Here is a 26,027-nt window from a genome sequence, read left to right as displayed (position 1 = left end):
AAGCTGTCCAGTATTTGTGGGCTACATGCAAAAGCAGCCAGTATTCACCCTGCATGCTAACATAATAAGTGTATTTGCTCCCCTTGCATTACACATGGGTTAGTCCAGGTGCAAAGTAACTCTTTTTTGTTGTTTTGCTCCTGACACCGCATCAGGTTCCAAATGCTCATAAAATATTGTGTTCACATCATATCATACTCCCTTGAAAATAATTGGCTGGCTGCAGTCTTTGGCCACTATGCCATCAGGTGTTATACATTTGGACAAAAAGATAAAACCGGCACATACTAGTTTAGTAACATACTGTAATTAATAGTACAATTGGTGCTCCCCATCCACCCTTCACAGACAGGCTGGTAGCTCACTCCATTAGCATAGCACACTCATTCAGTGTTTACAAGGCTTGCTGCATACCACAACAATATAAATCACCAGAGAAGCTAAACACTGGCACTCTCATTGGTATGCATTCCCTTTATATTTTACTAGGGGCACACATTTTATGGTTTACCATCTGTACTACAGAATCTTTTACCTTTAACAAGTTTGTGTAAAATTTTATTTCTGATCTCCTCAGACAACTCTCCCCTTTGCTTTCGGCGGTCCATATTCAGTGTGGTGCACATGATAATACCAAACAGCAGAGCGACTATTTTTTTTTTTTTAATTAAATAGGCTGAATGACTGTGTAAAAGTTTTAAGACGTGTGATGCTGATTCAAGAAAGCAATTAGTTTGAAAAATCTCTATAATCCAATACTTTATTAGCTTTTCAAAGGGGTACCAGCGAATCTGTCCAGGCCATTTTAGAGTATCTTTGTAGAATAAGCACCAATTTAGCTCTTTTCGCACCTAGTTTGGTGAAGCAGACATGTAGATTAATTTAAACACCAAGTCCAAGTTATTAATGTTCAGGTGGGAAGAAAAAAAAAAAAAAAAAAAAAGAGGAAGAAGAAGGAGGCCCTTTAATATTAGCAGTGGGAAAACCACAGTCGGTGCAATGAACAAATACACAGGGACGTCACATGGGCATTGTGAATCAAATCGCAGCTTTGGTCTTCATCTGGTACACACGTCATCATTACACTAAGAGAAATATGAATGCGATAAGTTACATCAACAATGGATCATATACAGACATGAGAGATGCATTGAAACAGGGGCTTTATAAGATGTTGCCTTACATGGCAGGACCAGAATGTAACCTTTATAAACACCACAAACAGGCTAAAACAAAAGTCTAATATCCATCAATAAACCAGGACCAGCAGCGGGATCTCACCTGAGGGCGTTGGCCTTCTGTCACATCCGCTGTGATTCCAAGAGTTGTGATTATTGTCTCTAGGGGAACATGGTCACCAGGAGAATCTTGTATAAAATGAAGAATTACTTTTTCTCCCCCTAAAGAAATAAATAAAATGGGAGATATTTACATTAGCATTGCATTTTTCATCAAAACAAAAACAATGTTGCGCCAATAAAATTGTATCATATATTGGTCTTACAGTGACAGATAGGGCAGAAGAGGGCCCTGCACATGAGAGTTTATAGTCTAAAGAGTGGTAGACAGACAAGGATGACACACACGGGAGAGACAATGGGCAAGGAGTGTGGATCAGGGAAGGCTTTGATAAAGAAGTGGGTCCGTTTGCAATTTTGTATACAGGTGGAGAGTCTGAGAGGGAGAGAGTTCCAACGGTAGGGAGCAGCATGGGCACATTTTGGCAGCAAACTGAATCAATTAGCTGTTTATTTTTAAAATGAGTGAAAAGGGTAAACGAGCAAAGAAACCAAAAAAAAAAAAGAAAAGAAAAGAAAAATGATATACACTTCGTTTGTGCCATGTACTAGGGGGTTGGTGTCTATGTAGTATGGGGGGGGGGGGGGAGTAGTGGTGTGTAAGGGGTTCTCGGCCCATAATGTAGTTTTAGAGGGCATTTATACTGAATGGTCAGTATGCATCCATTCCCCTTCTGTCCTGGCTGGGTGGTTAGAACCCATTCGCTGTCTGACCTGGCTGGGTGGCTGGCACCCACTGCTGCATACCTCCCAACTGTACCAATTTTCCAGGGACAGTCCCCATATCCCTTGCAAGACCCTGCCCTCTTTTTGCATACACCGGGCCCTCTAAATTGTCCCTACAATGTAGATTGCAAAAAAATGTTCAGACTTTACTGTAGATCACCAAGTCCAATAGTCTGGCCGCCCCTGCAGTTCAGTGTGAACATGCGATACCCATGCAGAAGGTTTGCCTATATATGGAGTGGGGTGATGTAGCCAGCATCAGCCGAGACAGGAGTTGGAAGGTAAGCATTTTGGTTGGGCGAACATTCAAATTTTGTACTGTCCAGCCACTGGCTATTTATACTATATGTAGTAGCAGTAGTAGAAGAGTATGCATATATAGATCATCATATAGGAGTACTTTGTTGAACAATCAAATCAAGAACCCCATCCCCCACCCATGAAAATTATGTGGATGTCCCTTGGCCTTGTCCAGTAAAACTAAAAAATGTGGGTTTAAGAATTCTGACCTTAAACACTTATCAATGTGAAACCTGAAGTTGGCTAAATGCCGGCTGTCAGAATCCCGACCGCAGCACCGTATTCCTACTCAGGGGGTGTGTGCGCATGCCACCACCTGAGTAGGAATATAACCTGTGGTGATACTTGACAGCCGGTATATTACATGTATTCCACGGAGGGACATTCTCAACTCCCTGTATAAAAGAAAATTACTAACGTTCCCAAATATGACACTTGCAAACATTTCAATTTGATTTCACCAAAGCCGCCAACTTTTACTTCAACTATGTAGTTACTTCAAACTTTTTAGAATATTGGAGATGGAATGTTAGCACTACCAAGTGATTTAACAGTGCTCCCCTTGTGGCTACTTTGGGTAATGTTCTACAGACTTGCTCATGACATAAGGCATTTCCTTGCTTCGTTTGATAAAATTAATGAACCTTGGTAAGATACCATTTATTTTACCTTTACTGACAATCAACATGCCCCCGCTCTGCAGCAGATCTCCGGTGAAATTTCCTTGCACCCCATCCGCATTTGCCTGTAAAATATAAACAGATTGCAAGTAAAAAAATAATAATAATAATAATAATAATAATAATAATAATAATAAATAATAATAATAATAATACATACTATTACACCAATTATTGGATTATTTATTTAATTACATTTTTTTCTTAAAAACTCCCCTATAGGCTGCATCCTTGTACCTTAATGAAACATAAGGTAGATGGATTGCTCCACACATTCTCACTAGGGAATTTTATGTCATTTTTCATTGGGGAAGGGGTGGGTGAGGGAGCCTGCCAGCCCAACAACCCCCCTTCCTTCTTCCGGGTTACATCACTCCGGGGAGGGTGGGGGGGTGCTGGACTGCCCCCGGAGTCGTGTGTCCATGGCCAGCCTGACCACTCCGCAGAGTATGCAGCCGCGTAGAACGCCACATTCTACAACCACCCCCCACTCTCCGGACACTGCCGGCAATGCCGCTTCCAGGACACCGCCGGGCAAGTATATTTACAATACAATATTACACCTGGTGCTCCCTTACAAATGTCTTGATATCTGTCTGTTTATTTTATCTATCCCAGCTGTGTGCTCTGCTTACGGCAAGTGTGATCGTCCTTTGCATGTCCCTCACTGCGTAGACAAGTTCTGTATAACACAGTATGCCAGAGCACTGTCCTCCGCACAGAGTTAAGAAGAGTTTGTTTAGAGTTGATGGGGATTCAAGTACAAAAAATAAGATTTTACTCACCGGTAAATCTATTTCTCGTAGTCCGTAGTGGATGCTGGGACTCCGTAAGGACCATGGGGATTAGCGGCTCCGCAGGAGACTGGGCACAACTAAAGAAAGCTTTAGGACTACCTGGTGTGCACTGGCTCCTCCCACTATGACCCTCCTCTAGACCTCAGTTAGGATACTGTGCCCTGAAGAGCTGACACAATAACAAAGGATTTTGAATCCCGGGTAAGACTCATACCAGCCACACCAATCACACCGTATAACTCGTGATACTATACCCAGTTAACAGTATGAATAACAACTAAGCCTCTCAACAGATGGCTCAACAATAACCCTTTAGTTAGGAAATAACTATAAACAAGTATTGCAGACAATCCGCACTTGGGATGGGCGCCCAGCATCCACTACGGACTACGAGAAATAGATTTACCGGTGAGTAAAATCTTATTTTCTCTGACGTCCTAAGTGGATGCTGGGACTCCGTAAGGACCATGGGGATTATACCAAAGCTCCCAAACGGGCGGGAGAGTGCGGATGACTCTGCAGCACTGAATGAGCAAACTCTAGGTCCTCCTCAGCCAGGGTATCAAACTTGTAGACTCTTACAAAAATGTTTTAACCCGACCAAGTAACAGCTCGGCAAAGTTGTAAAGCCGAGACCCCTCAGGCAGCCGCCCAAGAAGAGCCCACTTTCCTCGTGGAATGGGCTTTTACAGATTTAGGGTGCGGCAGTCCAGCCGCAGAATGTGCAAGTTGAATCGTGCTACAGATCCAGCGAGCAATCGTCTGCTTAGAAGCAGGAGCACCCAGCTTGTTGGGTGCATACAGGAGAAATAGCGAGTCCGTTTTCCTGACTCCAGCTGTCCTGGAAACATGTACTTTTCAAGGCCCTGACTACATCCAGTAACTTGGAATCCTCCAAGTCCCAAGTAGCCGCAGGTACCACAATAGGTTGGTTCACATGAAAAACGGATACCCCCTTAGGAAGGAATTGGGAACGAGTCCTCAATTCCGCCTTATCCATATAAAATACAGATAAGGGCTTTTGTATGACAAAGCCGCCAATTCTGATACACGCCTGGCCGACGCCAAGGACCACAGAATGACCACTTTCCACGTGAGGTATTATAGCTCCACGGATTTAAGTGGCTCAACCCAATGCGACTTCAGGAAATACACCACCACGTTGAGATCCCACGGTGCCACTGGAGGCACAAACGGGGGCTGACTATGCAGCACTCCCTTAACAAAAGTCTGAACTTCAGGCAGTAAGGCCAGTTCAATTTTGGAAGAAAATCGATAGAGCCGAAATCTGGACCTTAATGGAACCCAATTTTAGGCCCATAGTCACCTCTGACTGTAGGAAGTGCAGAAATCGACCTAGCTGAAATTTCCCCTTTGGGGCCTTCCTGGCCTCACAGTACGCAACATATTTCCGCCATATGCGGTGAGAATGGTTTGCGTTCACTTCTTTCCTAGCTTTAAATAGCGTAGGGATAACTTCCTCCGGAATTCCCTTTTCCTTCAGGATCCGGCGTTCAACCGCCATGCCGTCAACGCAGCCGCGGTACGTCTTGGAACAGACAGGCCCCCTGCTGCAGCAGGTCCTGTCTGAGCGGCAGAGGCCATGGGTCCTCTGAGATCATTTCTTGGAGTTCTGGTTACCAAGCTCTTCTTGGCCAACCCGGAACAATGAGTATAGTTCTTACTCCTCTCCTTCTTATTATTCTCATTACCCTGGGTAAGAGAGGCAGAGAAGGGAACACATACACCGACTGGTACACCCACGGTGTTACCAGAGCGTCCACAGCCATCGCCTGAGGGTCCTTGACCTGGCGCAATATCTTTGTAACTTTTAGTTGAGGCGGGACGCCATCATGTCCACCTGTGGCCTTTCCCAACGGTGTACAATCATTTGGAAGACTTCTGGATGAAGTCCCCACTCTCCCGGGTGGAGGTCGTGTCTTCTGAGAAAGTCTGCTTCTCAGTTGTCCACTCCGGGAATGAACACTGCTGACAGTGCTAACACATGATTTTCCGCCCATCGGAGAATCCTTGTGGCTTCTGCCATTGCCATCCTGCTTCTTGTGCCGCCCTGTCGTTTACATGAGCGACCGCCGTGATGTTGTCTGACTGGATCAGCACCGGCCGTGTTGAAGCAGGGGTCTAGCCTGACTTAGGGCATTGTAAATGGCCCTCAGTTCCAGAATATTTATGTGTAGGGAAGTCTCCTGACTTTTCCATAGCCTTGGAGGTTCCTTCCCTGTGTGACTGCCCCCCAGCCTCGAAGGCTGGCATCCGTGGTCACCAGGACCCAGTCCTGTATGCCGAATCTGCAGCCCCCTAGAAGATGAGCACTCTGCAGCCACCACAACAGCGACACCCTGACCCTTGGAGACAGGGTTATCCGCCGATGCATCTGAAGATGCGACCCGGACCACTTGTCCAACAGATCCCACTGGAAAATCCTTGCATGGGACCTGGCGAATGGAATTTCTTCGTAAGAAGCTACCATCTTTCCCTGGGCTCGCGTGCATTGATGCACCGACACCTGTATACGTATTAGGAGTTCACTGTCTAGAGACAACAACTCCTTGAACTTCTCCTCTGGGAGAAACCCTTTTTATCCTGTTCTGTGTCCAGAGCTATACCCAGGAACAGTAGACGCGTCGTAGGAACCAGCTGCGACTTTGGAATATTCAGAATCCAGCCGTGCTGTTGTAGCACTTCCCGAGATAGTGCTACTCCGACGAACAACTGCTCCCTGGATCTAGCCTTTATAAGGAGATAGTCCAGGTACGGGATAATTATTTCGGCCATTACCTTGGTAAATACCTCGGTGCCGGGGACAGACCAACGGCAACGTCTGGAATTGGTAATGACAATCCTGTACCACAATATTGAGGTACTCCTGGTGAAGAGGGTAAATAGGGACATGCAGGTAATCATCCTTGATGTCCAGTGATACCATGAAATTCTCCAGGCTTGCAATAATCGCCCTGAGCGATTCCATTTTGAACTTGAACCTTCGTATACAAGTGTTCAAGGCTTTCAATTTTAGAATGGGTCTCACCGAACCGTCTGGTTTCGGTACCACAACATTTTGGAATAGTAACCCCGGCCTTGTTGAAGGAGGGGTACCTTGATTTCACCTGCTGGAAGTACAGCTTGTGAATTGCCGCCAGTACTACCTTTCTCCGAGGGCAGCAGGCAAGGCTGATGTGAGGTAACGGCGAGGGGGAGTCGCCTCGAACTCCAGCCTGTATCCCTGTGATACTATTTGCAGAACCTAGGGATCCACCTGTGGGCAAGCCCACTGGTCCCTGAAGTTCCCGAGACGCGCCCCTACCGCACCTGTCTCCACCTGTGGAGCCCCAGCGTAATGCGGTGGACTCAGAGGAAGCGGGGGAAAAATTTTGATCCTGGGAACTGGCTGCTGGTGCAGCTTTTTCCTTCTTCCCTTGTCTCTGTGCAGAAAGGAAGCGCCTTTGACCCGCTTGCTTTTCTGAAGCCGAAAGGACTGTACCTGAAAATACGGTGCTTTCTTAGGCTGTGAGGAAACCTGAGGTAAAAAAATTTCTTCCCAGCTGTTGCTGTGGATACGAGGTCCCAGAGACCATCCCCAAACAATTCCTCACCCTTATAAGGCAGAATCTCCATGTGCCTTTTACAGGCAGCATCACCTGTCCACTGCCGGGTTTCTAATACCCTCCTGGCAGAATGGACATTGCATTAATTCTGGATGCCAGCCGGCAAATATCCCTCTGTGCATCCTTTATATATAAGACGACGTCTTTAATATGCTCTATGTTAGCATATTATCCCTGTCTTAGAGTATTAATATTATCTGACAGGGTATCAGACCACGCTGCAGCAGCACTATTTATGCTGAGGCAATTGCAGGTCTCAGTATATAACCGGAGTGTGTATATACAGACTTCAGGATCGCCTCCTGCTTTTTATCAGCAGGTTCCTTAAAGGTGGCCGTATCCTAAGACGGCAGTGCCACCTTTTTTGCCAAACGTGTGAGCGCCTTATCCACCCTAAGGGATATCTCCCAACGTGACCTATCCTCTGGCGGGAAAGGGTACGCCATCAGTAACTTTTTAGAAATTACCAGTTTCTTATCGGGGGAACCCACGCTTCTTTACACACTTCATTCATTCATTCATGTGATGGGGGAACAAAACACTGGCTGCTTTTTCTCCCCAAAAATAAAACCCCTTTTATGTGGTACTTGGGTTCATGTCAGAAAATGCGTAACACATTTTTCATTGCCGAGATCATGTAACGGATGTTCCTAGTGGATTGTGTATATGTCTCAACCTCGTCGACACTGGAGTCAGACTCCGTGTCGACATCTGTGTCTGCCATCTGAGGTAACGGGCGTTTTTTGAGCCCCTGATGGCCTTTGAGACGCCTGGGCAGGCGCGGGCTGAGAAGCCGGCTGTCCCACAGCTGTTACGTCATCAAGCCTTTTATGTAAGAAGTTGACACTGTCGGTTAATACCTTCCACCTATCCATCCACTCTGGTGTCGGCCCCACAGGGGGCGACATCCCATTTATCGGCCTCTGCTCCGCCTCCACGTAACCTTCCTCATCCAACATGTCGACACAGCCGTACCGACACACCGCACACACACAGGGAATGCTCTGACTGAGGACAGGACCCCACAAAGTCCTTTGGGGAGACAGAGAGAGAGAGTATGCCAGCACACACCAGAGCGCTATATAATGCAGGGATTAACACTATAACCGAGTGATTTTTCCCCCAATAGCTGCTTGTATACATATATTGCGCCTAAATTTAGTGCCCCCCCTCTCTTTTTAACCCTTTGAGCCTGAAAACTACAGGGGAGAGCCTGGGGAGCTGTCTTCCAGCTGCACTGTGAAGAAAAAATGGCGCCAGTGTGCTGAGGGAGAAGCCCCGCCCCTTTTTCGGCGGACTTTCTCCCGCTTTTTCTGGAATACTGGCAGGGGTAATTTTACATCTATATAGCCTCTAGGACTATATATGATGTAGATTTGCCAGCCAAGGTGTCATATATTGCCCTCAGGGCGCCCCCCCCAGCGCCCTGCACCCATCAGTGACCGGAGTGTGAGGTGTACATGAGGAGCAATGGCGCACAGCTGCAGTGCTGTGCGCTACCTTGGTGAAGACCGAAGTCTTCTGCCGCCGATTTTCCGGACTCTTCATGCTTCTGGCTCTGTAAGGGGGACGGCACCAAGGTCGGGTCCTGCGGTCGATCCCTCTGGAGCTAATGGTGTCCAGTAGCCTAAGAAGCCCAAACTACCACCTGTTAGGTAGGTTCGCTTCTTCTCCCCTTAGTCCCTCGCTGCAGTGAGTCTGTTGCCAGCAGATCTCACTGTAAAATAAAAAACCTAAATATACTTTCTTTCTAGGAGCTCAGGAGAGCCCCTAGTGTGCATCCAGCTCAGCCGGGCACAAGAATCCAACTGAGGTCTGGAGGAGGGTCTTAGTGGGAGGAGCCAGTGCACACCAGGTAGTCCTAAAGCTTTCTTTAGTTGTGCCCAGTCTCCTGCGGAGCCGCTAATCCCCATGGTCCTTACGGAGTCCCAGCATCCACTTAGGACGTCAGAGAAACAACATTCGTAATGCGTCTTGACCCCGTCTCTGTGATACACCCCAGAAAACCGGCCATCATTTTGGCCTCATCATACACTTTAAAAGCTTTTTTGTTGCACGATTTGAAAACACTAAATACCAACAAAGTCCAAATGGAAGACTTAAGTGGGCTCATTACTGTATACAGCACAGAGGTAAAAAAATAATATCTCACTTTAAAAAGTGAGATGTAAATTATATCATACTTCTTAAATAACACAGATCAAACTCAGTCATAGAAGCTGAATGGGAGACTGTTGTAAAATAAATGACACCAAATTAATAGACAAAAAAAAAAAAAAAATTGCCTGACATTATACAAAGAAAGTAGAAAAAATAAATAAATAAAATAAAATGTATATAGGAGGTATGTCTGGATGAGACAATATCTCATGAAACTTTGATGTTTTATTCATTATTAGTTTGTTTATACCGACTCATTGGCACTATGTTATATTATACAATATGGACCATATTATATATTTTTTAATACATCTGTACTGTGTAAGAACACAGTAGGAGGATCCACCGCAGCACAGCATCCATTAGCTGGGAGGGATCCATTGAGGTGAGGACTTGATAAAATGATTGGATTGGATACCGGCACCTGGAGAGTATAGGTTTAATGTTGCCAAGTGGTACTGGGTCACCTACTATCTTCCTGTCACCCATTATCTTCCTGTACCCTTTGGGGTACGATGGGGTGGCTATGCCCCTTTCTTGTGAGACCACATCCCCTTATTATGGCACACACTGTCCCTTTAGAAAATGTATCCCATCAAGGGGCACCAAAATCTATATTTGCTTGCCCAAAAAAAATAAGCTAGGGCCGGCCCTGCTTGTTTCTGCAATGCCAGCTTCTCTGGTTGCAGCAGGATAACATCAAACTGCAGCACCTGGCCGTTTCTTGCGGCGAGCCCGCCATGCCGTCACATGGGGTGCCCGCCGTGGCACTTTCCGATACTCCCCCTCCTCCCTGTCATTAACACTCTGCTCAGGGGCGGAGTTTCATGGAATGACATGTTTACGTCATTCTGCGAAACTCCCCAAGCGGACAGGCTCACTCTACCCGCATCTTGTAACATTTAAGTGAACCAGCAGGAGCTATTTAAATACAATTAGAGGCATTACATGGGTTTGTGAAATAGTCGATATGCCTGCTGCTGTTTCTGTGGGTGTGTGCGATATATGGCTCATGTTTGGGATTGGTAACTATCATTACAAACCCCTGGCATAACACCCCTGAGAACGAGCATTACCCCTGGCAACGATCATGACACCCGTCCCAGAGCATGAAACCCCTGGCAACGAGAATGGATCCCAGAGAATGAAACCCCTGGCAACGAGCATAACACCCAGAGCATGAAACTCTTGGCAACGAGCAGGTAATTTAAAAGTAATAAGAAGCTTTACAGTAGGGCATAATGTATCACAGCATTGCAGTGTGTGGCATATGGTGCAGGGGGCATTACTGTGTGGGGGTTAATATGGTGGAATTTGTTTTTTCCCTGTGGTGGCCGAGGTCTGTTGGTGCAGGGTGAAAAACTGGGGTGCAACGTAGTCTTTTTAAGTGAGGCCACGCCCTTTTCAGCTAGGCCATTTTTAAATCTCGCACTGGGAGCTAAATTGGCTAGAAACAGCCCTGCTTCTGGTTACCGTCACCGAGGACAAGCTGGTATTTTGGCGACACCCGGGAGTGGCCTGCACCCCACTTGGGACACCTGTGCCCCTAGTCAGTCATTTTTAAATGTTGCCTCCTATGAATATGAGCTGGGCAGCAGCAAACCTGGGTGCATCTTTTGCTGCATAACATTATGCTAAACCACTACAAAGCCCTTACCTGGCAGACAGACTGATATACCTACTTTGAGCGTCTTTAGGCGCTGTAACAGCTCTTGGCAGGTCTTTAGACGCCACCATCGGTCTTGCCATTGAAATTTACACCAATCCTATGCTAAAGGCATATTCTCTATCCGAGTATGACCTCCGATGTAAGCGTATGAGCATCTGTGTACGCAACCTGTTCAGCGTCACGCCCAGAAGAGGCAGCGCCTCAGTGCGCCTGTGCAGCCACTCCCTGTCACCGCTCAGGAGTGGCCCATACGTTCCCTAGACTGCATCCGATTCATAACCGCAACGCTGTGCACAGACAATCTCTCTACTGCGTCTGTCATCGGCAGTGTGTGCAAACACTGTATCAGACCTTTGGGGGAACAGTATCAAATCTTGGAGAGAGATAAAGTGCTTTTTGACATTTATGTGACTCACCTTGGTGACAACATCTCGGACTTTCTTCCCCAGTGCAGCAGGAACTAGGGAAAGAGCATTATACCTGCAAGGAGAAGGAGGAGATTAAACATTACCATGTTAGAGTACCCACACGGGCCTACTCTTGGGATTACCAGTGTGCTTCTGCATGCGTGTCCCCTTTTTATCCAGGAGGAATAGCTGTACCCAGGTATTAGAGCTGGATAGTTACATGGCTATTACTTCTGGGGATAATAAACACTGAACAGCCTAATGGTTACATGTGTGATGCCCATGCACGCTGCAGTTCAGGTGGATAGTGAAACCTCAGCGTCTATGGGTCCATAGAGACTAACGCCGCCATATATATCCGTTAGGAGTCAGACATCTCACGGTGAAGGACGTCCTACCTTAAAACTAAGGAGCTGATTCAGCGCTGTACACTGCTGCGACCGTGTTCGTGTCTTTGGCCATAGTCACGTACGTGCGACTTTATGCTAACGCTAGTAACACCACTTCCCCTGGTGTACAAGCGTGCGTCTGACCGTGCAAGGACTGGGACACCCACTTTTAGCATCTGCAGATGCAACAATCTGGTGTACCATCGAGACTTGCACCTGCCCCATGCTAGCTGTAGAATCTCCATCAGAGTATGGCCTCCAATATAATTGATAAAGCGCACGAGATCACAAGCAGTTACACAAAACGGTGCATCTCCGTGCGACTGAATAGCCACCACCCCAGAATACACACAAATACTATATCAATGGGAGCTGGATTTGATAGTGGGGAAAATAGACGGAGGCCCCTGCCGAGATATTCAATGTTAACCCAGTTATACCACCAACTGGGAAAAGTGTTAACATATGATGAGAGGAATGGAGACAAGTAGGAGCCACAGACTGTGATGAGATACTACATTAACATGGATGCACAAAGCGCTATGACAGAAGCCACGGCTGATGTCACGTGCAGATTCTGACCTTTTAAATCCAAGCTCCTTGTAGCTCTGCTTTGATTCATCCAGATATAGTTCTGAAAACAAGAACAGAATTCCAGCGATGTTACATAAATGTTACACAATGCTCACCCTTGTAACAGCCTAATGGCTATAAAATAGGGCTGATAGCAAGAGATTCACAGAGGCTGGGTGTGTGATATGTGGAAATACCTCTCACTACTTGGTTGCTCATTAACAGAGTGGGAATAAGAAAATGTTCTTCCCCTCAGTAAATCCCAGCGCTATACACAATGCAATAAAGGGGCCTCAGAGATGATTATCTACCACTGCAATTCATTCCAGGAATGATTTATTAGAAGCGTTGAAAGAGCAACAGGATAACTAATTATTTGCTGCACATTATGGGGGAAGATTGATTAAATATTCTAAAGAGTACAAGCGGAGGCATTCCTACAGCAACCAAATTCTAGCTATCATTTATCTAGCACATTTTATAAAATGAGAGCTAGAAGCCGATTGGTTACATCTCCACCACTGTTAGATTTACAGAAGACGTTCAGTGTGACAATGACTAAGCAAAACAAAGAATATGGTAAGATAGATAGTAGCAATAAGGCTAATTTAGGAACACAATAAGATAGCTTTGTTTTCCATTTCTTATACAGAACATTTGTAAATTTAGTTAATATGTGATTTCTTCAGTAGCGCTAGTATTCGTTTACTACAATATAAGCATGTGAATATTAAAATCTAACCATCTTCCAAGAACCTAATTATTTGAGGATTCAATATAAATATTCATGTCAGGATGTGAGGCAGCAGGAAGCCACAGGCTGAGCGTTATACAGTGGGAGGAGCAGGGTCCCCAGCAGCACAGAGTATATCACAAGTTTAGTGGTGTAATAGTGAGGACAGGGCTGCATGTGACAGGGGCAGTGACATGATGTGGAGGGGAATGGAGGCAGCAGGAAGCCACAGACAGAGTTATATACTCGGAGCAGAGTCCCCCAGCAGCACAGAGTATATCAGGCGATGAGTGATACAGTATGTCAGTGAGGACAGGGCTGCATGTGACAGGGGCAGTGACATGATGTGAGGAAGGGAATTGATGCAGCAGGAAGCCACAGACTGAGTTATATACTGGAAGGAGCAGAGTCCCCCAGCAGCACAGAGTATATCAGGCGATGAGTGATACAGTATGTCAGTGAGGACAGCGCTGCATGTGACAGGGGCAGTGACATGATGTGAGGAGGGGAATGGAGGCAGCAGGAAGTCACAGACAGAGTTATACAGTGGGAGGTGCAGGGTCCCCAGCAGCACAGAGAATATCATGAGATTAGTGAACTATTAGAAAGACGTAATGAGCCTTGGAGAGTGATAAAGTGGAGAAAGATAAAGTACCAACCAAGCAGCTCCTTACTGTCATTTTTCAAACCGCATGTAACATGGCAGTTAAGAGCGGATTGGCTGAACAGGGCAGCACATGTCACGGACAGTAACATGATGTGAGGAGGGAAATGGAGGTAGCAGAAAGCCACAGGCTGAGGCTTATATAGTGGATGAAAAAGGGTTCCCCACACTGGCATATTCATAATGGGTACTCACCTCTCCAGAGTTCCGTCGGCTGCAGCAAACGCAAATAATTATTGGGAAAATGGCGCTGTGGCCATTTTCCCTGTGTTTTGCGCATGCACAGTAGAGAAACAGCAGGAGCTCTGAATCTAATGCGCCTACGGCTAGAGAGGAGGGGCCCGGACAGAGGAGGCTGCACACGGGCCTCCTCCTATCTTATAATGCTCCTGGTTCCCCCGCAGCACAGAGTATATCAGGAGATGAGTGATGTGTTAGTGAGGACAGGGCTGCATTTGACTGTGTCATGATGTGAGGAGGGCAATGCAGGCTGCAGGAAGCCACAGGCTAAGCATTATACAGTGGAAGGAGCAGGGTCTCCCAGCAGCACAGAGCATAACAGGAGACTAGTTATGTGAGAGTGAGGACAGGGCTACATATGACAGGGGCAGTAACATGACATATTGGGGTGGGGGGCAGTGGAGGCAGCAGGATGCCACAGACATTTTTAGAGTGGAAGGAACAGGGTCTGCCTGCAGCACAGAATATATCAGGAGATTAGTACTGTGGACTGGGCTGAGTGCGACGGGGGCAGTGACATGATGTGAGGAGTGGAATGGAGACAGCAGGAAGCCACAGGCTGAGAGTTATACAGTGGAAGGAACAGGGTCTCCCAGCAGGAGATTAGTTATGCAAGAGTGAGGACAGGGCTACATGTGACAGGGCAGTGACATGATGTATGGGGAGGGTTATGGAGACAGGAGGAAGCCACAGGAGTTATAAGGTGGAATGAGCTTGATCCCAACCGCAGTTAGAACATGAGAAGATGTGGCATATCAGTTCAGGGCTGCCAGGAGGGGAGGCAGTCAATTTACTGGCTGTCAGGATACAGACGCCGGAATCTCAACACCCAGTGAAATACCAGGGGTCGGAATCCTGACCGCCAGCTGGAATCCCCACTTGGGTGGTGGTCCACGCTACCATCCAAAGGGGAATATAACCGGGCCTGAAGCATGGTGATCGCAGTGAGCCCGTGAGGGGACACGCTGTGCTCGCCGCCGGTATCCAGGCTGTTGGGATCCCCGTGTCGGCCTCCTAATGGCCAGGATATCATACTGTTCCTGCCAGGAGATCTACCAGACCCCGGTACTAGGAGGCACACGCCAGCGTGCAGGGGTGTAGTCATGCACCATTCTGACTAGTGGGGCACTCTTCACATGCTGCGCGCCAACTGATGGGAGTGTGTCATGCCTGTGCCTTGTCTTCCCTAGACAGGCTCGGGCACATTATAACCACCCCCTCCCCTCTAAGCGCTCCTGTATTTATATGAAATAATTTTCATAAATAAAAACTGGCTATTAGAACATATGAAAAGTGTGACAATGGCAAGAAACCACACATGGTTCATGATTTTTATATAAACTTTAGGAGGTTCTGCTATGTATTCATCAGTTTATTAGCTGTACGTAAACTCACCGCCCGCAAAATAACCTGCATCCACAAATTCTTGCAAACCCACATTTTCTGGTCCAATTCCTATAAGACGTATTTGGTTGGCATCGAAAGATTCCTTGAGCTTAGATACTTCTTTTGCTGTCCAGCGGCAAACCTGACAGCCAAACCGCCTCAGGAAGAACAGGACGCTTGCGTTGTCTTTCCACAGGGATTTCAACTCAACTGCCTGAAATAACCAAAATTAAACACGTGGTATACAATTGTTTCATCCTGCTATACACTAGTGTTTGATAAAGGTCACATTGGCAAAACATATCTGCCAATATGTAGACAAACTTTCATCATGCCGTACAGATCAGTAGCTGTTCTAGATCTCTTAATAGGTTTCCAGTAGTGTTTAAGATCAAGGTTCCCAAACACGGTCTTCAAGGCACTCTAACGGTGCAGGTTTTAAGTATATCCATGTTTGGCCACAGGTGATTTAATTAGTACCTCAGTTAATTTGATTAATCTATATGCACTGAGCCATAGATATCCTTAAAACCTGGACCATTGGGGCGCCTTGAGGACAGTGTTTGGGAACCTCTGGTTTAAGGCAAACCTTCACTTCATTCAATCATTATATTCCCTATGGCACATTATTAATTAGAATCATAAAATTCAAATGCTCAGTGGAAAAAGGCAGAGGGGGTCATGTAAACAGGTTCCGAGATTTCCGTACCCCTCGCCCACTTTACAATGCAAGTCAATACAGCATTGTATCGCGAGGGTGGGGCCATGATCAGGCAAAAAAAACCAACATGCTCCCCATGCGGATCACTTCCGCACCACACCCCTACATCAGCCACCTTCCTGCCCCCTCTCCAGGGACGGACTGGGGCTGTGAATTAGCCCATGGCACACCACTATGCTCGCATGCCTTAGGTACGAGCACGCCCGACAAGAGGGGTGCAGCCATAAGTCAGGGGGGCCTTGCCTTGCAGCACGCCCCTATCCTCTGTATACCAGCTGTGAGTTGTAGGGAGGGCAGGTGAGGAGAAAGACTGCATTGCCCGGCCAGCCCTGCTCTCTGTGTAGCCAGAAGTGCCAGAACGTCAGTCCAGCCATGCCCCTCCAAGAGGCGGCAGCAGTCAGAATGTTGGCAAGTATGCTTTAAAATTTAGCGGCACTCTCTCTGAAATCCTTTATGCACTGCTCCACAATATGCAGCGCACCAGCGAGTCTGTGCTTTCCGAGAACCACAGTCACTCATCCAATGCCCCTTGCCTGCCATTTTGCGCCCCACCCCAACCACCGCAATTTGAGCTGCACAGCGGCTCCTCAGCTAATTTTTAACCACGCAGCATATTATTTGTGCTCCATAGTTGTTGGTATGTGTAATGCATGTAACAGTGCGTATACAATGAGGCATCTGTCTCAGGCATGTTTTATGGGGAAGGAAAGTTTTCAGAAATGAAGGGTATTTTTACCTAATGGCAACAAATAATGACCACACAATAAATAATAATAATAATAAATAATTTTATTTATATAGCACTCTTTCTCCAATAGGACTCAAGGCGCTTAACAGATACATAGCATAATATAGTACAGAAAATAATGAAGTACATTTTCATAAAATACAGAAGCATGAAGATACTAAAAGGAACATTATGGAAATGCTTGAGAAAACAGGAAAGTGTTGAGTCTACTTTTGAAGGATTCTATAGTTGGGGCCTCTCGCACTGTACGGGGAAGTGAGTTCCATAGAGTCGGAGCCGCATGACTAAAAGCTCGACCCCCAGATAAATTACGGGAGATTCTAGGTACTGCTAAAAGTCCTTCATCTACAGATCGCAGTAATCGAGAGGGGCAGTATGGGGTCAGAAGCTGTTTCAGGTACCTTGGGCCCTGGTCATGTAATGCTTTGAAACTCAGTAAGCCAATCTTACAGGCAGCCAGTGAAGGGAGTAGAGTATGGGTGTTATGTGGCTAGAACGGGGCTGGTTGGTTAACAACCTGGTAGCTGTGTTTTGCACCAGCTGTAAGCGTTGCAATTCTTTTGCTGGGAGACCAAGGTAGAGGGCATTACAGTAGTCTAATCGAGATGATACAAATGCATGTATGACTTTTGGCAGATCATCTGAGGGAATTAAGTGCTTGATTCTGGCTATGTTCATCAGGTGAAAGAATGAGGATTTGATTGTGGCTGATATCTGATGTTTAAGTGTCAAGCCACCATCCAGGACAACGCCAAGATTCCGCACACGATCACTGGTCTGTAATTCTGAATCCCCGAGTGTAAGTCCAGTTGGTTGGCTATGCTGCAGTCTTGTCCTTTGATGTTGCGGTCGTATCATAAGGACCTCTGTTTTATCCGGATTCAGTCGCAGCCAGCTGACGCTCATCCACTCCTGTAGCTCAGCTAGACAGCCATTTAGGGTTGCTATTGGGTTATCAGTGCCCGGAGCAAAGGACAAGTACAGTTGTGTATAATCTGCATAGCAGTGGTAGACCAGGCCATGGCGTCTGATTATTTCGCTCAATGGGAGCATGTATACTGCAAAAAGCATGGGGGATAGTATAGAACCTTGTGGGACACCACATGGCAATGGCACTGGTGGTGATGAGTATAATCCAGACGATACTCTCTGTGACCTGCCTGTGAGAAATGATTTGAACCAGCTTAGGACTGTGCCATCCAGACCACAGAAATGTATCAGTCGCTCAATCAGAAGCCCATGGTCCACGGTATCAAATGCTGCCGAGAGATCCAGAAGGATTAATATTGAACAGTCACCTCTGTCTCTTACCATCAGAAGATCATTTAACACACACACACCAGGGCTGTTTCAGTGCTATGTCTTCTCCTGAATCCTGATTGGAATGGATCATAAATATCATGGGTTGTCAGGCGGGTTTCCAGTTGATTTGCAACCACTTTCTCAATGACCTTTCCTATGAAAGGAAGGTTTGATACTGGTCTGTAGTTGGTCATGCAGTCGGGATCTAAATTAGGTTTTTTAAGAAGCGGTCTAACAATTGCTTCCTTTAGGGGTCCAGTAAAAATGCCTGTCTGCAAAGAGCATTGAACAATTTTTGCAAAGACAAGACCAATTATATCCATACAACCTATTAGAAGCTTGGTTGAGTCCAGATCACAGGTGGTGGGACGCAAAATCCGAGCAATTTCAGCAGTGTCCTTTACATCCACTGGGTCAAAGCTGGTCCATGAAGGCAGATAGCTTATATTGGCAGGCTTTGTAGTTTGGCACTCCTTTGATGGCACTGTGGAGATTCCAGCCCTGATGGTGGATATTTTATCTGCAAAGAAGTTTGCAAACTCGTTACATCTTGCCTGGGAGAGGGTTTCATCAGTCTGCAGGCATGCTGGCTTGCAAAGCATCTCCACTGTGCGGAAAAGTTGAGCTGGTCTATTGTTTGCTGCTGTGATCTCATTTGACAGGAACTGTGATTTCTTACGAGTGATTGTCGATTGATATTCTTCGTCTGCTTTATTAGTTCTATTTTGTCATCCACTAGGTTAGTCTTCCTCCATCGTCTTTCCAGTCTACGCCCCCTTTTCTTGAGCTCACTAACACTGTTGTCGAACCATGGAGCTTGACGTTGTGGTTTACGAGGTCTTATATGCACAGGGGCGATAATATCAATTGCAGCCATAACATCCCTATTATAATAACGGACTAGGGAACAGGGATCTTCACAGGCACCCAGTATAGCAGAGAGATCCAGATTTGCTGCAAGATCCTGGGGAGTCATACCCCTCCTTGGACGATACCTGGTCAACTCCACGGGCAGAGATTTTATTTGAGGGGTTGCAACTGAGAACCAAAGGGAGTAGTGGTCTGACCAGATGACTGGGTTTATTTTTAGGTCAGTGACTTCTAATCGAATCTGAAAGACAAGATCGAGAGTGTGACCACTTTTATGTGTGGCAGAAGGAATGACCTGTGTGAAGCCCAGACAATTCATTGTGCACAGGAGATCTTGGCCAAGGCGTGAGAGCTCATCATCCACCCATGCATTGAAATCCCCGAGGATGAGCCATCTTTGATGTTCCAGAACCAGGCCAGCAACAGTATCTACAATTTCTTGTAGAAATATCTTTCCATCTCCAGGGGGCCGGTAAATGAGAAGTACTCTGAAACCTAATCCTGTCGAACTCCGGGCAGCAATGCACTCGAATGAGCGAGTAGTTTCAATAGGGTGGACCCTAAGTTTAAGGTCTCTTTTGAAGCAGATAGCCACCCGGCCACCCCTGCGGTCCAGTCTTGGGTTGTGGATGACAGAGTAGTTTGTTGGTACTGCAGCCTCCAATATAGGTGCTGCATTTTCATCTAGCCAGGTCTCTGTAATACAAGCTAGATCTGCAGATTCAATAAGGTCAGCAATTGTTGCAGTCTTGTTTCTTATAGATCTGGCATTACAAAGGACTGACCTGATTGGGCATACCAGAGGGCCTTCAGTTTTCTTTATGTTAAGTGCAGGAGCTCTGGGTATGGGGGTTACCAAGCGAGAATTGACAGTTCTGTTCTTCGAAGCACAAGGCCGTCTTTTGGGTATCACTTCTATTTGACCGTTCTTTGAATATGGCGGTGAGCAGGTGGGCAAAGGACTTAGGTGGTTACCAGGGGAAATACATTTAAAGCTATTGTTGAGGGTTTGTGCATGGAAACAACTGGACACCTACCCCGGGTTGCACGGGACACTACATCCGCAATATAAAACAGAACAGAAATACGTCCACACAAAATCTTGGTGTAGTATTGTCATGGTCACTTTCAGTCCAGGCTCTATAAGGCCTAGCTGGGTGTGGCTCACAGGCCCACCTTTCCTCATGGGGGGTGTAGTATGTTACGCCGGCGGTCGGTCATGGGACCCTAACAGTGCCTAGTTTCCAGATTATCCAGATCTACAGGTACAGGTGGTAGTAATTATTTAAGGATACCCTGAAAACATGCAGTGTTAGGGTCCTTGTGGAGCGGAGTAACACTGCTCTATGAGCGGAGTAACACTGCTCTATGAGAGGAGTGTGCGTGACCCGCACTGTAATTGTGCATTAGGCATATAAGCTAGTGCTGGAACTTGCAGAATTTGGGGTCCTTAAAATGATGGGCTTCAAGCTGAAATGTTTTAAAATTACAATATAACAAAACACATTTTTATACACACAAATTTGCTGTACTGTATTAGTTATAACACCAGCACAAATATCCAAAATACCACAATAACTGAACAGTATCAAAACACAATCACATTAACAACTGGTAGCAGTAAATAGGACAGCGAGTAGCTGGGGCTAGTAGCAGCCACAGACTGGCCAATGTAGCATGATACAACCACTGCAGTGCATGATGAAATCAGACAGTTGCATTGTGCAGTTTATGGTGGGGTTGCAGAAGGAGAGGGAAAACAATTGTATATAACACACACACACACACACACACACACACACACACACACACACACACACACACACACACACATAAATAAATACAGTGATTAGCTGTCACTAAATACATATATGTACCTAGTAAGAGTTGGACACATGACTACCTATATAAGAACGCAGCAGCTTGCTGTGCTCATGCACTGCCGCATCTCACCTCTCCAGTCAGGGCATTCTTCACCAGGACAGCTCCCAGCTTAGCCAGATCCACGTTCCCCATCACGTCCCCGGCAATAATTACTCTGCACAGCGTGCAAACACTTCCGTTCCTACTCCTCTCCCAGTCCTAACAATTCTGATAACTAACTAATCACAGTGCAGGGATGTGGATTGGCACGTGCACATGGGTGGGGCTAATTCCTTGTATAGTCATAGGGGCGGGACTCCGTTGCATAACTGATACAATGTAACTCATAACAGTGCCGGGAGCTGCTCTGGGTTATATGTAACAGTGTCTCCTCCTGTCAGTTGCTGTTATACGGGGCTGTGTGCTGCTGCTGTATGCAGCGGTATATTGTAATAACAGATAGCAGGGTTACATTAAACCCATGTCAACTTGAAAAGATAACCGCCCTGTCAGGAACAAGTCAGGATGGCCGAGCGGTCTAAGGCGCTGCGTTCAGGTCGCAGTCTCCTCTGGAGGCGTGGGTTCGAATCCCACTTCTGACATGTCTATACTTTTAATTTAAAAAAGAAAACGTTCGTTGATGAAAACAATTAAACACCCACAAGCACGTGATGAATTTGTTTCAGTGCTGTAGATGAATACATGGCAATAATTTTTTTGTTTTACTATATTATTATCTGTAGCTGCTATATGTCTTCTCTCTGTGCATGCTCACTTGGGGTGTAACTTTCACAATCCGCATTCTTAACGTGGCTGTGATAACTTTTTTCAAGTAAATTTGCAATGTGAAAATGAATATTCTCATAAAAATGTACTATTCTTCTCTTGGCAACACAGGAGTACGCTGTTCCCTGATTCAAGTTTTTGGCGCACACTGCACATGCGTGGCCGTTGAGCATAAGGTACCAACTCCTCCGGATCCCTTCCCGTAAAAATATTTGAAATAGTAGTCTGTAGGCTACAATAGGATAATGCCGTCGGGATCCGGTCTTTAGGTCGACAGTAAGTAGGTCAACACTGTCTAGGTCGACCACTATTGGTTGACAGTAAGTAGGTCAACATGGTTTCTAGGTTGACAGGGACTCTAGGGCGACATGTTCTAGGTCGACGATAATTATTATTTTTTTTAATAAATTTTTTTTTTAACTTTTTCATACTTTACGATCCACATGGACTACAATTGGGAACAGTAACCCGAAGCATGAAGAGGGGACACGGTGCACTAATTGGGGTTCCCGGTCACTGTATGGAGAAAACAACACCAAAATAAGTAAAAAAATACCTCATGTAGACCTTTTCTCATGTCGACCTAGTACATGTCGACCTAGAGTCCCTGTTGACCTAGAAACCATGTCGACCTACTTACTCTAGACCAATAGTGGTCGACCTAGGCAGTGTCGACCTAAGTCTATTATAGCTAACATACCACACCCATTGCAGTGTTAGCAGGACACCTGGGGCAGAGCCAGTTAACGCTGCAGCAGCAGGTGCTCCGCAGAGCTCTGTGGGAAGAGCAGTGGTTATACGCGGGTCCATAGGTATAGTAACCCTGCGCCCCACCTTCATCTGGCTATGCTTCTATGGAGGATGTTGGTTGGAGCTTTGCCCCAGTGACGGCATTGGGTGTGGTTTGTTAGGGGACAGGATGGCCCCTGCCTGGTTCCGCTTATCCTGAGCTGCAGCAAGTGAAGGTGCACTCGCCACTGCTGCTGGACTTTACACATTTTTGATACATTGATGAACAAAGAGTTGTCAATAGATGTTTTTTAGTTTTAAATGGTTTATGTGTTTTTCAAATCACAGTCTGCCATACAGCGGCAAACTGCGCAAGCTGCATCATGCCTGTGCGGTCATTCACATTGCGGTCATATCCCTGAAGGATGTGACCACAAGATGATTGACAGCGGTGGGCGTAGACATGGCATTGCGGGGGCATGTCGGGTAAAACAGGGGCGTGTCAGGAGCTTTTTTGGAGAAAAAATGACATCGGACCGCCTGCCATCGCAGCCAGGGGTCATCCTCTAATCGATGCATTCACAATTATATTGCGACCGCATAGCAGGGAGGCTTGTAACACATGAGGGGTGGCTTTACCCTGTGCTGGGCAGCCCCCAGCATGTGAGTAGATGGACGCAGATCTGCGTCCATCTCTGAATAACCCCCTATGACTATATGTTTTTCAGAGCTGTGATACTGAATCAATAATTGGTGAAATAGAGGTGAGCTTTGAAAGCACTAAAAGGATCTGCCAAAACCCAGGATCGAACCAGGGACCTTTAGATCTTCAGTCTAACGCTCTCCCAACTGAGCTATTTCGGCTGTGAAGTACAATTTGGAACACACCAGACAGACATGAGACAGACCAGCTTCCTGTTCAAATATTCTGAATCATTTGCAAAATATATTTCAGTATGAGGAATAGAATAAAGCGCGGTAATGGGAGGACACTTTACCTCTGCATAGTAATGCTAACAAGTTACACTAAAGACAGGTTAGGGACACAGATGAAGCACTGAGGAGATGTCAGAAGAGGTGGTAAGTGCCAAATGTGGTATAACCAGCTATGTATGAAACTCACAATGAGTCTCTGTCATAGGCGTGCGCAGGACATTTTATTAGGGGGTGCACGATTAGAAGGGCGTGTTTAGCACCGCCTATTGGGCATGTCTAACACCACCTAATGGGCGTGTCTAGCATCACCTATCAGGCATGTCTACCAGGGACGTGCAGGCAGGGGAGGCAGTGCCTCCCCTGTCATAATGATTAAAATAATAAAAAGAAGATATTTACAACAGAGTCTGTTATAAATATCTTTTTTCATTATTTTAATAATTCCCCCCCCCCTGTGCCTCCCGCTGCTAACATTAAAACTCCGGGCAGCGGGGGGCGGGCACGGGCCGGGGCGCAGCAATGGGCTGTGAAAGCCCATTGAAAATTAATGGGGAAGCGGCACCTATACTGGTGCCGCAATGACAGGGGCGTGCGATGAATGCACGCCCCTGTCAGTGCCCCAGATGTGATTGGCCCAGTGGATCCAGTGCTGGATCCGCTGTCCAATCACCCCCTTCCCGGCTGCAGCAGGCGCCGTGGCCTGTGTGGGCGCCCGCTGCAGCCAGCGCCGCTACTATGGGAGAGACGTCATGAGTCATGACGTCTCTCCCATAGTACAGCAGAGACGAGCCGGCGGACGGAGACGGAGGACGGCGCTGAAGGAGCGGTAAGTATGTATGTGTGTGGGTTTTTTTTTTTAAATGTGTTTGTGTTTGGGGGCAGCAACAGGGGCACCGCAATTGGGGGGAACAGCAACAGGGGCACCGCAACTGGGGGGCACAGCAACAGGGGCACCGCAACTGGGGGGTACAGCAAAACCGCAACTGGGGGGCACAGCAACAGGGGCTCCACACCTGGGGGGCACAGCAACAGGGGCACCGCAATTGGGGGGAACAGCAACAGGGGCACCGCAACTGGGGGGCACAGCAACAGGGGCACCGCAACTGGGGGGCACAGCAACAGGGGCACCACAACTGGGGGGCACAGCAAAACCGCAACTGGGGGGCACAGCAACAGGGACACCACAACTGGGGGGCACAGCAACAAGGGCACCGCAACTGGGGGGCACAGCAAAACCGCAACTGGGGGGCACAGCAACAGGGGCACCGCAACTGGGGGGCACAGCAACAGGGGCACCACAACTGGGGGGCACAGCAAAACCGCAACTGGGGGGCACAGCAACAGGGGCACCACAACTGGGGGGCACAGCAACAAGGGCACCGCAACTGGGGGGCACAGCAAAACCGCAACTGGGGGGCACAGCAACAGGGGCACCGCAACTGGGGGGCACAGCAACAGGGGCACCACAACTGGGGGGCACAGCAAAACCGCAACTGGGGGGCACAGCAACAGGGGCACCACAACTGGGGGGCACAGCAACAAGGGCACCGCAACTGGGGGGCACAGCAAAACCGCAACTGGGGGGCACAGCAACAGGGGCACCGCAACTGGGGGGCACAGCAACAGGGGCACAGCAACTGGGGGGCACAACAACAAGGGGCACAGCAACAGGGGCACAGCAACAGGGGCACAACAACTGGGGGGCACAACAACAAGGGGCACAGCAACTGGGGGGCACAGCAACAAGGGGCACAACAACAAGGGCACAGCAACTGGGGGGCACAACAACAAGGGGCACAACTACAATGGGCACAACTATAAGGGGCACAACTACAAGGGGCACAGCAACTGGGGGCACAACTACAAGGGGCACAACTACAAGGGGCACAGCAACTGGGGGGCGCAACTACAAGGGGCACAGCAACTGGGAGGCTCAACTACAAGGGGCACAGCAACTGGGGGGCTCAACTACAAGGGGCACAGCAACTGGGGGGGGCACAACAACTGGGGGGGCACAGCAACTGGGGGCACAATTACAGGGGTCACAACTACTAGGGGCACAGCGACTGGGGGCACAGCTATTGGGGGCAAAGCTACAAGGGGCACAACTACTGGGGGCACAGCTACAGGGGCCACAGCGACTGGGGGCAAAGCTACAAGGGGCACAGCTACAACGGGCACTGCTACAGGGGTCACAACTACTGGGGGCACAGCCATAAGGGGCAAAGCTACAGGGGGCACAGCTACAAGGGGCACAGCAACTGGGGGCATAACTACAGGGGTCACAACTACTCGGGGCACTGCTACTGGGGGCACTGCTACAGGGGGCAAAGCTACTAGGGGTACAGCTACTAGGCTCACAACTATTGGGGGAGCCTGCTCCATCCTCCCAGTTAGCAGCAGCACTCTCCCCTGTCTGTGCTA

At 47.4% G+C, this 26,027-nt stretch overlaps 1 protein-coding gene and 2 non-coding genes across 3 annotated transcripts; 1 reads left to right on the top strand and 2 right to left on the bottom strand.

The window, feature by feature from the left end:
• Nucleotides 1-733: 733 nt before the first annotated feature.
• Nucleotides 734-21,411, bottom strand: PRXL2B (peroxiredoxin like 2B). Its single transcript, XM_063941927.1, has 7 exons — nt 21,243-21,411; nt 15,658-15,862; nt 12,635-12,686; nt 11,673-11,736; nt 2,994-3,069; nt 1,282-1,400; nt 734-1,085 (listed from the first exon to the last, which is right to left on the bottom strand). Exons 1-7 carry the CDS (start codon nt 21,303-21,305, stop codon nt 1,059-1,061), a joined length of 606 nt encoding a protein of 201 aa, XP_063797997.1. The 5' UTR covers nt 21,306-21,411; the 3' UTR covers nt 734-1,058.
• A 260-nt stretch (nt 21,412-21,671) lies between these two features.
• Nucleotides 21,672-21,754, top strand: TRNAL-CAG (transfer RNA leucine (anticodon CAG)). Its single transcript has one exon. It is a non-coding gene; the product is annotated as a tRNA-Leu (tRNA).
• Nucleotides 21,755-23,458: 1,704 nt separating this feature from the next.
• On the bottom strand, nt 23,459-23,531 carry TRNAF-GAA (transfer RNA phenylalanine (anticodon GAA)). Its single transcript has one exon. It is a non-coding gene; the product is annotated as a tRNA-Phe (tRNA).
• Nucleotides 23,532-26,027: the final 2,496 nt, after the last annotated feature.

Source organism: Pseudophryne corroboree, chromosome 10, assembly GCF_028390025.1.
Source record: "Pseudophryne corroboree isolate aPseCor3 chromosome 10, aPseCor3.hap2, whole genome shotgun sequence".
NCBI classification, from domain to species: domain Eukaryota; kingdom Metazoa; phylum Chordata; class Amphibia; order Anura; family Myobatrachidae; genus Pseudophryne; species Pseudophryne corroboree.
This window is presented reverse-complemented; position numbering and strand designations above follow the sequence as displayed.

Bases quoted from the DNA above. Each gene is read 5' to 3' on its own strand.
- PRXL2B (XM_063941927.1), bottom strand. From the start codon at position 21,305: ATGGGGAACGTGGATCTGGCTAAGCTGGGAGCTGTCCTGGTGAAGAAT. The intron at 12,687-15,657 runs GTGAGTTTACGT...TCTTGTTTTCAG, and splicing joins TGCAGGTTATTTTGCGGGCG to AACTATATCTGGATGAATCA. The intron at 1,401-2,993 runs GTAAAATAAATG...TTATTTCTTTAG, and splicing joins CATGTTGATTGTCAGTAAAG to GGGGAGAAAAAGTAATTCTT.